Source organism: Boleophthalmus pectinirostris, unplaced genomic scaffold (assembly GCF_026225935.1).
Source record: "Boleophthalmus pectinirostris isolate CB_2022bp ecotype Guang Dong unplaced genomic scaffold, ASM2622593v1 HiC_scaffold_11, whole genome shotgun sequence".
Classification (NCBI taxonomy): domain Eukaryota; kingdom Metazoa; phylum Chordata; class Actinopteri; order Gobiiformes; family Gobiidae; genus Boleophthalmus; species Boleophthalmus pectinirostris.
This window is the reverse complement of record NW_026570994.1, coordinates 22,056,487-22,071,486: the sequence shown is the minus strand read 5'-3', so window position 1 is coordinate 22,071,486 and position 15,000 is coordinate 22,056,487. Positions and strand designations below refer to the sequence as shown.

The 15,000-nt window shown below is 39.9% G+C and overlaps 1 protein-coding gene across 2 annotated transcripts in view; it reads left to right on the top strand.

The window, feature by feature from the left end:
- The window catches only part of creb3l1 (cAMP responsive element binding protein 3-like 1), a 62,137-nt gene that overhangs the window by 34,603 nt on the left and 12,534 nt on the right, over nucleotides 1–15,000 (top strand). For both annotated transcript variants that reach the window (XM_055164266.1, XM_055164260.1), the window contains exons 3-8: nucleotides 1,400–1,539; nucleotides 3,060–3,141; nucleotides 5,278–5,432; nucleotides 7,707–7,853; nucleotides 8,983–9,041; nucleotides 11,802–11,870. In XM_055164266.1, coding sequence (XP_055020241.1) covers nucleotides 1,400–1,539; nucleotides 3,060–3,141; nucleotides 5,278–5,432; nucleotides 7,707–7,853; nucleotides 8,983–9,041; nucleotides 11,802–11,870 — 652 coding nt within the window. The remainder of the gene's footprint in view (nucleotides 1–1,399; nucleotides 1,540–3,059; nucleotides 3,142–5,277; nucleotides 5,433–7,706; nucleotides 7,854–8,982; nucleotides 9,042–11,801; nucleotides 11,871–15,000) is intronic.

The window sequence follows — 15,000 nt, the reverse complement described above, 5'->3', positions numbered from 1 at the left end:
GAACCAAAAACTAAACTGAACTAAACCAAAAACTAAACCTGAACTAAACCAAAAACTAAACCTGAACCAAACCAAAAACTAAACCTGAACCAAACCAAAAACTAAACCTGAACTAAACCAAAACTAAACCTGAACCAAACCAAAAACTAAACCTGAACCAAACCAAAAACTAAACCTGAACCAAACCAAAAACTAAACCTGAAAACCAAACTAACTGAACCAAACCAAAAACTAAACCTGAACTAAACCAAAACTAAACCTGAACCAAACCAAAAACTAAACCTGAACCAAACCAAAAACTAAACCTGAACAAACCAAAAACTAAACCTGAACTAAACCAAAAACTAAACCTGAACCGAACCAAAAACTAAACCTGAACTAAACCAAAAACTAAACCTGAACCAAACCAAAAACTAAACCTGAATAAAGTGTTTAAATAGGTCAGATACACTGACCATAACTAGAACTTTTGGTGTATAGGACTAAACCAGGACTAACCAAGGTCTAAACCAGGTCTAAACCAGGTCTAAACCAGGACTAAACCAGGACTAAACCAGGACTAAACCAGGAGTAAAACTGACTAAATCAGGACTAAACAAAGACTACACAAGGTCTAAACCAGAACTAAAAATAGATTAAACCAAGATTAAACAAGGACTAACCAAGGTCTAAAACAGGTCTAAACCAGGTCTAAACCAGGATGAAACCAGGAGTAAAACTGACTAAATCAGGATTACACAAAAACTACACAAGTTCTAAAGCAGGACTAAACCAGAATTCAAAACAGATTAGACTAAGATTAAACAAGGACTACACAAGGTCTAAACCAGGACTAAACAAGGTCTAAACCAGGACTAAACCTGGACTAAACAAGGACTTAACCAGGAATCAACAAGGACTACACAAGGTCTAAACCAAGTCCCTTTAAACCCTTTAAAACTTTGCTTCCATTTTGTAATTTTGAACTTTCTGATGACATAACATTTTAAAGGAACAATAGGAGCAATATTTTCATTTTTGATTTCATGAACTTGATTTATTTCTGTGTCCCAGATCTGACGTAAACATGTTCAAATCAAATATACTGTATTTTCTGTCCTGTCCGTGTCGTCCTCCGTCTGCAGGAGACTCGGGGTCAGATCGGATTCTAGTCGTTTTGTTTTGACGTTTTAAAGCGATGTACCATAAATGGGCCGTTTTCAACCCAGAAATCATCTTTTATTTAATTGTTTTAGCTCAGTATTTTGATTTTAAAACGTCCCAAGTACAACAACATTCCCCGGCTGTTTGTTGTTGTAGATTATAACTAAACGGCCAACAAAAGCACCGTATGTCTTCTTTAATATTTGGACGATCTCTTCATCTTTTTCCTCTTTTCCTTGTTTTTTTTTTTCCGTAGAGTTCGAGTGGAGTTTTAACCAGGACTTGTCGGCCATTCTGGTGAAGCAGGAGGAGCCGGATCAGAACCAGTCCATGGACACAGAGACGACGGACGACACGGAGAGCTTCCAGAACAGACCCACGATTTGGGAACATTCGGTCTGTACGGGGACGGAATTTAAAGCTGCACCGTGTAACTTTTCAGGTCGCGGGTCAAAAGGTTTAGACCTGGGTTAGTCCTGGTTTAGACCTGGTTCAATTCTTGTTGACATGATGTGCACTTAACAGAACTAAAACTTTGGATGTATAGGAGTAAACCAGGACTTTCCAAGGTCTAAACCAGGTCTAAACCAGGTCTAAACCTGGACTAAATCAGGACTTCACCAGGAATAAACAAGGACTACAGAAGGTCTAATGCAGGACTAAAAACAGACTAAACCAAGATTAAACAAGGACTACACATGGTCTAAACCAGGACTAAACCAGGACTAACCCAGGTCCAACCCAGAACTAAACCAAGATTAAACAAGGACTAACCCAGGTCTAAACCAGGACATAACCAGGAAAAAAACAAGGACTACCAAAGGTCTAAACTAGGACTAAACCTGGGGTAAACCAGGACTAACCCAGGTCTGAACCAGGACTTAACCAGGACTTAACCAGGATTTAACCAGAATTAAACAAGGACTACATAAGGTCTAAAGCAGGACTAAACCAGGTCTAAACCAGGACTAAAAACGGACTAAACCAAGAATAAACAAGGACTACACATGGTCTAAACAAGGACTAACAAAGGTCAAAACCAGGTCTAAATCAGGACTAATCCAGGATTTAACCAGGAATAAACCAGGATTAACCCATGTCTAAACCAGGACTAAACCTGGACTAAATCAGATCTAAACCAGGACTTAACCAGGAATAAACAAGGACTACACAATGTCTAAACCAGGACTAAACCTGGGGCAAACCTGAACTAAACCAGGTCTAAACCAGGACTAAAAACGGACTAAACCAAGATTAACTAAGAACTACACAAGGTTTAAACCAGGACAAAACCTGGACTAAACCTGCACAGTGTAACTTTTCTGGTGCTGGGGGTTCCATCAACTACTCGTTACCATGGAGATGTTATTGCTTTGCTTAGAATGCTCCAGAGTATGGCTTTAAACGCCGCCTATTTCACATTTATTCAATCACACATTTGGCGTTTTTATTCGCACCAAAACACTTGTGAGTTCTCACCATGAGCGGGATCACCTTTCCACAGATCTGACCTGTCACGTGACCTTGTTTCTCCATGGATACGGTATTGCTTTGGTTAGAAAACTTCACAGTATGGCATTAATCTTATACAGTGTACATTTATTCAATTACAGATGTTTTTATACCTTAAAAAAAATGCATTTTTACTGTCACCGGGCTCGCCTTTCCACAGATCTGACCTGTAATATCACTTGCTTCTTCTTGTAAATATACATAGATTTAATGCCGTACTGTGGAAGAACAACATCTCCATGGAAAGAATAACATGCCGTAATAGTATCCACAATAAAATGACATTGTGTATCTTTGATTTTATGGTTGCATGAAAGTTTAATGTTTTGTATTTTTGTAGTGTATTTTTATTTATTGCGTTTTAATTTAATTTGTGTTTTTATTTTCTTTCTTTGTGTTTTTAGGATCACGGAGCAGAAGATGTGAAGCCCGTGTCGATTAAAGATGAGCCCAGAGAGATGGGGCAGTATCTCAGTATGAGCAGCGGTGAGGACGTTTACACAATTTACTTTTTGGAGATTTTTTTTGGAAATGTTATAACGTCATTTTCTCGTCAAAAACACGTCTGAAAAGTTTGAGATTCATGCACGTTTGAGTCATCTGCAGTGGTGGAGTTATACCAGGACTAAAACAGGTCTAAACCAGAAATATACCAGGACTAAACCAGGACTAAACAAGGACTAAACCAAGACTAAACCGGGATGAAAACAGAACTAAGCCAGGACTAAACAAGGGCAAAACCAGGACTATAAAAAGGACAAATACAGGACTATAATATGACTGAACCAGGACTAAATAGAACTAGAACAGGGCTAAAACAGGACTAAACCAAGCCTGAACCAGGACTAAACCAGGATGAAAACAGGACTATACCAGGACTAAACCAGAAATATATCAGGAGTAAACCAGGTCTAAACCAGGTCTAAACCGGGTCTAAACCAGGACTAAACCGGAAATAGATCAGGAGTAAACCAGGTCTAAACCAAGACTAATCTAAGACTAAACCAAGACTAAACCAGTAATATATCAGGACTAAACCAGGACTAAACCAGGTCTAAACCAGAACTAAACCAAGACGAAAACACTTAACAACTTCAGCCGACCAAAGCGCTTCACAAAAACACAAACGAAAACAAAAGAAACAGATACACGGATACACACAACGCATTGGCGGGACACTGTTCTGAAGGGGGAGTGATTTAGCGCGGGGAGCAAAGTGCGCGGAGACTCCAGAGCATCAAAAACAAAACTGAAATTTATTATTTTACGTTGATATATTGTTTCAAAAAACAACAAAACGTAACATGGTGATCTAAATATGTAATTTTTTGTTCGTTTTTTAATACCCAAAGAAGTTTAATACTCCCTTTTTAATCTAAACTTTGCTAAAATACAGAGAAGTCGACAGGGGTGGAACAAACGGGTCTTTTGTCCCGGGTCCCAGCGTCTTAGGGGCTCAGAATTAGAACCTCTGCCTTTTATTAATTAATATTAGAGGGGGGCCCATGGTTGGTTTTTTTGCCCCGGGCCCCAAAATTTTCTGCCGACGGCCCTGTTACACTCTGTTAAACTCGTGCAAATTTGTTTGTGTTCGTCACTTTTGTCGAGGGTCAGACCGGGTCAAGCCTCTTTCGAGTTTAAAAAGAATATGAATGAAAAAAAGAAAAAAGTCTTGTATTTTTTTTTCTATGTAACAATGTGTTGTCAATTTTTTTTTCTAAGATCGTGGTTTGAATAAATTTATTTTTGAGCAGTTTTGAATGGTTGACATACTTGTGGCCGTCGCAGCTTGAATAAATGAAATACAAAACCATTTCAAAAACAACCGAATCTTCCAAAACTCGACTTTGTAGCTTGTCAGCGCCTGTTTTTTATTGACGTGATGGACGTGTGTTTTTAAACTCCAAACACCTTCACTAGAATCTTTTGGAAAGTTTCAGAGCTGGAAAATCTACTGAACTAAAAATCTGTGTGTGTCGTTCGCTCATTCGTTTTTCAAAATAAAACCAAAAATAAGAAAACGGAAAAACAACTTCAGAGCTGCATACGGACTGAACCAGGACTAAACCAGGACTGAACCGGGACTAAAACAGGACTAAAACAGGACTAAAACAGGACGGGCCCGTTCCGATGCTCAGTCCTGTTTTAGTTCTTGTTTAGTCCTGTTTTAGTCCTGGTTTAATCTTGGTTTAGTCTGGGTTTAGTTCTGTTTTAGTCCTAGTTCAGTCCTGGTTTAGTCGTCTTGGTTCAGTCCTGGGATCAGTCCTGGTTTAGTCCTGGTTTAGTCCTAGTTCAGTCCTGGTTCAGTCTTGGTTTAATCCTGGTTTAGTCCAGTTTTAGTCCTGGTTTAGACCTGGTTCAACTCTGATTCAGTCCTGGGATCAGTCCTGGTTTAGTCCTGTTTTAGTCCAAGTTCAGTCCTGGTTTAGTCCTGTTTTAGTCCTGGTTTAGTCTTGGTTTAGTCCTGGTTTAGTCCTGGTTTAGTCCTGGTTTAGTCTTGGTTTAGTCCTGGTTTAGTCCTAGTTGAGTCCAGGTTTAGTTTTATACCTGTAAAGAGCGCGTGAGTTTAACTGGAGACTAAACTCGTGTCTAAACTTGTATTTTTTTGCGTGTCTCCGTCAGACGAGTCTCTGCAGCTGCCCCCGACCCCCCCGAGCAGTAACCACGGCGACAGCGACGGGTCCCTGCCCCCGTCCTCGCCCCCGCCTCAGAGACCGGGCCGCGCCACGGGAGCTTCGGCCGCCATCTCCACCTCCCCCCTGCTCACCGCCCCACACGTGAGTCCAACACCACACCAAAATCTAAATCTAATCGATACTGAAACTGGTATCGAAACTAGATCCTCGTTTTCCAGAGGGGTAGATACTGAAAAAGTCCAGAAATAAAGCTTTAGAACGACGTTGAGCTGGATCAGAGCAAGTCTTAGAGCACATAGACGAGTCTACGCCCATGGAGCACGATGAACCTGCCTGGACCAATGAAGCTGTTTTCAGGTCAGAACTGTGTCATGTCGGTTCCTGCACCAGTTCCACTGGGAACCAAAGTTCTCACCGAAGAATGAGCCGAGTTCAAACCATTTACATGAACTCGTCATCTGCAGAGGGTGTGGATTTACCACCAAATAAAAACAAGGCCATATGAAAACAGACGTCACAGGAGGAAAATAACAATCATGGATCACATCATCAACACCAGCGAGTGTTTGTACTTATACAAGATTATTTATGTACCAAACTCTGACACAACATGGATCTACTGTGGAGAAGACGACAGCGACGCCCAATACAAAGACAGAATCTTATCAGGAGAACACGGACACATGCAAAACCAACAGGACGGAAGAGTTTTTGTAGACTTAAAACTTTTCAAGTTTCAGCTGCTCTTTGTTCTTTATCTCGTGTGACCTGGATGAACCTGCTGACGTCTACTGTGTCGTCACGATTCACTTAGAAAAAACAACTTTTACTAACTTAAGTTTAACTTTTCAGTTCTTGAATGCTCTGATTTCCGGCATGAACATGTGAGTTGGTTCAAGATTAGGTGCGGGAACCGGCACTTTAATCAACAACTAGCATGCTAACAGCGCACTTTCCTGGGTCTTGGGCAATAAAATGATTTATAATTAGATGCAAACAGAACACAGCGGATTTATACAACACATCTGTACTGGGGCAAGATGTCTTTTAAATGTATGGAAAAAAATTTAACTAAAAAATTAAACTTAAATAAAAACATAATACAGGGTGTCCCAGATAATTTGACATCATTTTAAAAGCAGTTTGAACAGTTTAGGTGTTGAACATTTTTTTGAGTGACTTTGTGCGAGCAGATTCCAGAACGCGAAAGTCCTTCTCTTTGGGAGTGAACGACTCAACCTGAAAACAGAACAAAAATAAAACATTAAACATAAAATCTTGATCTGTTTCTTTACATTCTGTGAAAATTTGAGTTTATTTCAACCAGAATTGGCTGCAAAATTATGTCAAGCTTTTTAGGACACCGTGTACCTTAAGTAAAAGTTTTTATCTGTTTTTTCCGTGTGTGTAAATGATCCTCAGTGACATCTTCATGATATCTGAACAGTGTTTTTGAACGTAAAAGTGTAAAAGTGAAGTTTGAAGCTCTCCCCCCGGGGCTATAATCAGTCTGTGTGTAATTTGATGACTCAGCTCAACTAAACCGAGCTTTGTTTTAAGTCAAACTCAATAAAACTACCCCCTGTCTGCCTCTGCTGCTCACAGGGAACAAATGAATGAGATTAGCCTCAGAAACGTCCTGTAATTAGTGAAAGTGATACTGAAGTTTAATATAAGAATATCATTTTACTGTCTGGAAGCAGATCCATGTCTACACACTATTTAAATTATGGTTTAATATTTCTCCTTTCTCATGTAACTTTTTAACACAAGTGCTAACTTTACTTAAAAAAATAGTGAAATAAAAACCTAGGACCATGTAGAGCAGGTTAATACAGATATTTTTAGACCAAAATGACAAGTCTCACAGCAGCAGTTAAAGAGAGGTGATGGTTTTTCACTGTAAACTGAATTGGAGCCAGAGTTGTTGGAGCTGGAAGTCTGGTCCTTACCCTGCGCTGGCTCGCATCTCCACAAACCTGACTCTTATTTGATCTAGATCAGGGTTGCTCACACTTTTCCAGCATGCGAGCTACTTACAAAAAGTCAAAATGATCTACCTAATACAAAGCCAAACAAACTGCACTGAAACACTCACATTTACTTTGGTTTTATAATTTAAAAAACCTAAAAACCTAGAAAAACAAACATGTGACTGTGAGCGGGGTCGCCTCTCCACAGATCTGACCTGTAACTTGGTCTAGTTTGGTCTCCATGAAGATAGAAAGGTTTAATGCCGTACTGTGGAATATTTCAGACAAACAAATAACATTTAACAGTGGAGAAAAGCGTTTGACGGAGCCTCCACCAGAAAAGTTACACAGTGCAGCTTTGGTTCTGGTTCAGTTTCTTCGTGGTTTAGTCTTAAATTATTTGTCGTAAAAGTGTTTTTTTGTTTTTGTTTTTGTTGTTCAGAAGCTGCAGGGCTCCGGGCCGCTGATGCTGACGGAGGAGGAGAGGAGGACCCTGGTGGCAGAGGGGTACCCCGTGCCCATCAAACTGCCCCTCACCAAGAGTGAAGAGAAAGCACTGAAGAGAGTCCGACGCAAGATCAAGAACAAGGTCTGTGCCCGCAGGGGTTAGACCGGGTTTAGACCGGGTTTAGACTGGGATTAGACCGGGTTTTTTATCAGGTTTAGATCAGGTTTAGACCAGGTTTAGACCGGGTTTAGTCCTGATTTTGTTCTGGATTAGGTCTGATTTACAACAGCTTTGGAACTTTTTTAGTTCTGCTTCAGTCTTGGCTTAGACCTGATTTAGTTCTTATTTAGTCCTGGTTTAGTCGTGATATAGTCCTGGTTTAGTTCTGGGTCAGTCCTAGTTTAGTTCTGTTTTAGTCCTGGTTTAGTCGTAGTTTAGTCCTGGTGTTGTCCTGATTTAGTCTTACTTTAGTCCTGCTTTAGTCATGATTTAGTCCTATTTTAGTCCTGGTTTCGACCTGTTCTAGTCCTGGTTTGGTCCTGCTTTAGTCCCGGTTCAGTCCTGCTTTAGTCCTGGTTTATTCCTGGTTTAGACCGTCTTCTAGTCCTGGTTAGTCCTGGTTCAGTCCTGGTTCAGTCCTGCTAGTCCTGATTTAGCCTGAGTTTAGTCCTGGATTAGTCTTACTTCAGTCCTGCTTTAATCCTGTTTTAGTCCTATTTTAGTCCTGGTTTAGACCTGTTCTAGTCCTGTTTTAGTCCTATTTTAATCCTGTTTTAGTCCTGCTTTAGTCCTCTTCTAGTCCTGGTTCAGTCCTGGTTCAGTTCTGGTTTAGTCCTGGTTTAGTCCTGGTTTAGTCTTGGTTTAGTCCTGGTTTAGTCCTGCTTTAGTCCTGGTTTAGTCTTGGTTTAGTCCTGGTTCAGTCCTGCTTTAGTCCTGTTCTAGTCCTGATTTAGTCTTACTTTAGTCCTGCTTTAATCCTGTTTTAGTCTTTTTTTTAGTCCTGGTTTAGACCTGTTCTAGTCCTGTTTTAGTCCTATTTTAATCCTGTTTTAGTCCTGCTTTAGTCCTGTTCTGGTCCTGGTTCAGTCCTGGTTTAGTTCTGGTAAAAGTCAAACTCCTTTCAGTCCGTTTGTTTCATGTTGACGACATGCTCTTATCTCATTCTTTCGTTATTTTGGCTCGTCGTAATATTTTTTTTGTGTTATTGAATTCATTATAAAACATAAATATTAAAGAGTTCTGTTCTTTTTTTTTATTTTTTTTATTTTAGATCTCAGCTCAAGAAAGTCGGAGGAAGAAGAAGGAGTATGTGGAATGTCTGGAAAAAAAGTGAGTCCTGGAAAATTATCTCTGATCGATTAAAAACGATTTATTTAAAATTCGATATCACAAAATCTGACTCTCGTGAGGTTTAAGTCGTGTTCTGATGTTGTCACCGCCTCAAAAACAAAAACAGACCTGGGCTTGTGTTCCGTTCCACCTTGTGATGTCATGAAGTGATTTTTTTCAGTTTGAGGGAAGAACTCAGCCTAAATGTGCAGGTTTTGTTTTGTTTTTTGTGTGTGAATGAAACAAAACACAACTCCAGGTCTGTTTGTGACGAGGAAACGACATTAGAACAGATCAGAAAATAGTCCTGGTTTAGTCTTGATTTAGTCCTGGTTTAGTTCTGGTTTTAGACCTGATATAGATCTTTCTAGTTTTACAGTTTCATCCTGTTTTAGTCCTGGCTTAGTCCTGGTTTAGTCCAGCTTCAGACATATTTCAGTCCTGGTTTAGATCTAGTCAAGTCTTGTTTTAGACTTTGTTTAGTCCTGATTTAGATCTAGTTTAGTCCTGGCTTCAGTCCTGGTTTAGTGCCGGTTTAGATCTACTTCAAGTTCTGGTTTAGATCTAGTTTAGTCCTGTTTCAGTCCTGGTTTAGATCTAGTTTAGTCCTGCTTCAGTCCTGGTTTAGTCCTGGTTTAGATCTAGTTTAGTCCTGTTTCAGTCCTGGTTTAGATCTAGTTTAGTCCTGTTTCAGTCCTGGTTTAGATCTAGTTTAGTCCTGTTTCAGTCCTGGTTTAGATCTGGTTTAGTCCTGATTCAGTCCTGGTTTAGTCCTGTTTTAGTCCTGGTTTAGATCTGGTTTAGTCCTGTTTTAGTCCTGGTTTAGTCCTGGTTTAGATCTAGTTTAGTCCTGTTTTCAGTCCTTCAGTCTGGTTTTCTGTTTAGTCCTGTTTAGTCCTGTTAGTCTTTTAGTCCTGTTTAGTCTGGTTTATCTGGTTTAGTCCTGTTTCAGTCCTGGTTTAGATCTGGTTTAGTCCTGTTTTAGTCCTGGTTAGTCCTGTTTAGTCCTGGTTTTCTGTTTAGTCTGTTTAGTCCTGTTTAGATCTGGTTTAGTCCTGTTTAGTCTGGTTAGTCTGGTTTAGTCTGTTTCAGTCCTGGTTAGATCTGGTTTAGTCCTGTTTAGTCCTGTTTAGATTGTTTATCCTGTTCTAGTCTGGTTTAGATCTGGTTTAGTCCTTTTTCAGTCCTGGTTCAGATCTGTTTAGTCCTGTTTCTTAGTCTGGTTAGATCTGGTTTAGTCCTGTTTCAGTCCTGGTTTCATTCCTGGTTCAGATCTGGTTTAGTCCTGTTTCTAGTCCTGGTTTCAGATCTGGTTTAGTCCTGTTCTAGTCCTGGTTTAGATCTGGTTTAGTCCTGTTCTAGTCCTGGTTTCAGATCTGGTTTAGTCCTGTTTAGTCCTGGTTTAGATCTGGTTTAGTCTTGTTCTAGTCCTGGTTCAGATCTGGTTTAGTCCTGTTCTAGTCCTGGTTCAGATCTGGTTTAGTCCTGTTTCAGTCCTTGTTTCCCCTTTCATTTAATCACTAATAGAAAATCCCTCTTGAGCGGTCGGATCCGTGTTTCATTTCTCTGAAGAGTCGTCCATCGTCTCATGTTAATCCTCTTGATTCTTCACTTCGTCTTTAATCCTTTAAAACAGACTCACTTTGCTCTTTAATCCTGCGTCTCGGCGAGTTCGTCCTTTTAAAACCCGTCGACTTTCTGAGGGAAACATCATCGCCTCATAATCCTGTTTCAGATCTTCACAAAACAAGCAAAGAAAAAATAGAGACAGACTTTTATTCACACTTGGTCTGGGTTAGTCCTGGTTCAGTCCTGGGTTAATCCTGGTTTAGTTTCAGGTTTAATCACAGTTTAGGTAGTAGTAGTAGTAGTAGTAGTAGTAGTAGTAGTAGTAGTAGTAGTAGTAGTATTACAGTATTACAGTAGTGTAGTAGTAGTACAGTAGTAATAGTAATACTGTTTTTTAAATCCAGGTTTTTAAATCCAGGTTTTTAAAATCTTGATTTTAAATTCAGGTTTTTCAATCCAGGTTTTTAAATCTTGTTTTTAAATCCATTTTTTAAAATCCAGGGTTTTAAATCCTGTTTTTTAAATCCAGGTTTTTAAATCCAGGGTTTTAAAATCTTGATTTTAAATTCAGGTTTTTCAATCCAGGTTTTTAAATCTTGTTTTTAAATCCAGGTTATAAATCCTGTTTTTTAAATCCTGTTTTTTAAATCCAGGTTTTTAAATCCTGTTTTTTAAATCCTGTTTTTTAAATCCTGTTTTTTAAATCCAGGTTTTTAAATCCTGGTTTAGTCAATACTACTAGCAGCAGTGGTAGTTGTACTCTAGTAGTTTAGTCCAGGTTTAGTGAGTACTAATAGCAGCAGTAATAGTAGCAGTGGTAGTAGTAGTAGTTTTCCTGGTTTAGTCCTGGTTTAGTCCTGGTTTAGTCCAGGTTTAGTCCAGATCCAGTTTAAACTACATTTTCATGTGGTGTTTGCTCGAGTGTAACACAGACAGTTTTCAATTATGACTGATCAGATTGGAAAGGTTCATTTATTGAGGTAAAATAAATAGGTGGTAGTAGTAGTAGTAGTAGTAGTAGTAGTAGTAGTAGTAGTAGTAGTAGTTTTGGATGACGTTGTTATGTTCCGTTATGTTCTGGACAGTATCAGTAGTATTTATTTATTACTACTTACATGTAAACTTCTATCTCTGTATAATAATAAAAAGTTGACTGACAAATGTGAATGTTTTTTGTTGTTTTTTTTACAGGGTGGAAAACTACACGTCAGAAAATGGAGATTTATGGAGGAAAGTAGAAAATCTTGAGACGGCAAACAGGTAAAAACTCTACTGTTCTGTTTATTTATTTGTGTTTGTTATTTAGAAGTTTAGAGTTTATCCCTGGTTCAGTTTCATTTCAGACGCACTTCAGCACTTCACTTTTATCACGTCGTTACTCACTCGTCTATTGTTCTACTTTACGGTTTTATATTAAACTTACTAAACTGTGTCAGATGCTTCGGTTATTTTTACTACAACAACAACTACTACTACTACTACTACTACTACTACTGTACTCCTCCATGTTTTAACCCCAGACTTAACTGTATTACAGACTTCTATTTTTATTTATACTTATCCATAATATTTCTCAAACTGTTCTTCAATTTCTACTACTACTATTATTACTGCTGATACTACTGCTACTACTACTAGTACTACTACTACTACTACTACTATTACTGCTACAAGTGTATTACATAGATTTCCATTTTTACTTTATAGTTATCCATAAAATTTTGCAAATTGTTCTTCAATTTCTACTACTACTACAACTACAACTACTACTACTACTACTACTACTACTACTACTACTACTGTTAGTACTACTACTACTATTACTACTATTACAACTATTACTACTACTACTACTACTATTACTACTACTACTACTTAACTGCATTACAGATTTCCATTTTTTACTATATACACAAACTGTTCTATCATTTCTACTACTACTAATGCTGCTAAATCTAAATCACTACTACTACTACTACTATTACTACTACTACCACTACCACTACTACTACTACTACTACTACTACTACTACTACCACAACTTCGCTGTATAACATATTTCCATTTTTTACTTTATAGTTATCCATAAAATTTCACTGTTCTTCCATTTCTACTACTACTACTACTACTACTACTACTACTACTACTACTACTACTACCACAACTTCGCTGTATAACATATTTCCATTTTTACTTTATAGTTATCCATAAAATTTCACTGTTCTTCAATTTCTACTACTACTACTACTACTACTACTACTACTACTACTACTACTACTACTACCACAACTTCGCTGTATAACATATTTCCATTTTTTACTTTATAGTTATCCATAAAATTTCGCTGTTCTTCCATTTCTGCTACTACTACTACTACTACTACTACTACTACTACTACTACTACTACTATTACTACTACTACTATTACTACTCTTACTACTACTTCTACTACTACTACTACTTCTTAACTGCATTACAGATTTCTTACTATATACACAAACTGTTCTATAATTTCTACTACTACTAATGCTGCTAAATCTAAATCACTACTACTACTACTATTACTACTACTACCACTACCACTACTACTACTACTACTACTACTACTACTTCTACTACTACTACTACTACTACTGTATTACATAGATTTCCATTTTTTACTTTATAGTTATCCATAAAAATTCTCAAACTGTTGTTTAATTTCTACTACTACTACTACTACTACTACTACTACTACTACTACTACTACTACTACTACTACTACTACTACTACTACTACTACTACTACTACTACTACTACTACTACTACTACTACTACTATTACTACTATTACTACTACTACTACTTAACTGCATTACAGATTTCCATTTTTTACTATATACACAAACTGTTCTATCATTTCTACTACTACTAATGCTGCTAAATCTAAATCTACTACTACTACTACTACTACTACTACTACTACTACTACTACTACTACTACTACTACTACTACCATGTTTTGTGTCTCTTCTCATACTCTACAGTTTAACCTCGGCTTATCCTCCCAGCCTCGTGTTCCGTGTTTATCGCAGAGAAACCCACTCGTCTATTGTCTCCACTTTACAGTTTTCCATTAAACGTCCGGGCGTGCGTCAGAAGCCGTCGCCGGGCCCTGTTATTTCAGCTCAGGGTGGGGTACTTTACGGCTTCTAATTAAACAAATTTGACTTAAGTGTAGTTTTTCTGCAGCCCCCACTCCCCCTGCCCCAGACCACAACAGCCCCAGACCACAACAGCCCCAGCGCGGAACGACGGGGGCGACTCCGGGCGGCCGAAAGTCCCCAAGATCTGAGGGAAAAACTGTCACTGAATCGGTTTATTTTTGTTGATTTGTTGTGGTCGTTTTTGTTTCGAGTCGTGAGTTGAGACGAGAAAGTGACGCACATCATCTGGTACCCGGGTCCCAGGACCAGGACCAGGACCAGGACTGAGACCAGGACCGGGACTGAGACCGAGGCTGAGACCAGGACCAGGACTGAGACCAAGACTGAGACCAGGACCGGGACCGGGACTGAGACCAAGACTGAGACCGGGACCGGGACTGAGACCAAGACTGAGACCAGGACTGGGACTGAGACCAAGACTGAGACCAGGACCGGGACCGGGACTGAGACCAAGACTGAGACCGGACCGGGACTGAGACCAAGACTGAGACCAGGATCAGACCAGAACTGAGACCAGGATTGAGACTAGAACCAGACCAGGACTGAGACCGGGAGCAGACCAGGACCAGACCATGATTGAAACCAAGACCAGACTGGGACCAGACCGGGACCAGACCAAGACTGAGACCGGGAACAGGACCGGGACTGAGACCGGGACCAGACCAGAACTGAGACCAGGATTGAGACCAGATGCAGGACTGGGACTGAGACCGGGACCAGACCAGAACCAGACCGGGACTAAGACCAGGACTGAGACAGGGACTGAGACCGGGACCAGACCGGGACTGAGACCAGGACCAGATCAGGACCAGACTGTGATTGAGACCAAGACCATACCGGGACCAGACCGGGACTGAGACCAAGACCAGACCGGGACCAGACCGGGACCAGATCGGGACCAGACCAGAACTGAGACCAGGATTGAGACCAGAAACAGGACCGGGACCGAGACCTGGGACCAGATCAGAACCAGACTGGGACTGAGCCTGGACCAGACCAGAAGCAGACCTGGACCAGGCCAGAACCAGACCGGAACTGAGACCGGGACCTAGACTGGCACCAGACCAGGACCAAGACCAGGACCAAGACCAGGACCAGACCAGGACTAGACCAGGACTGAGACCAGGACGAGATCGAGACCAGACCATGATTGAGACCAAGACCAGACTGGGACCAGACCGGAA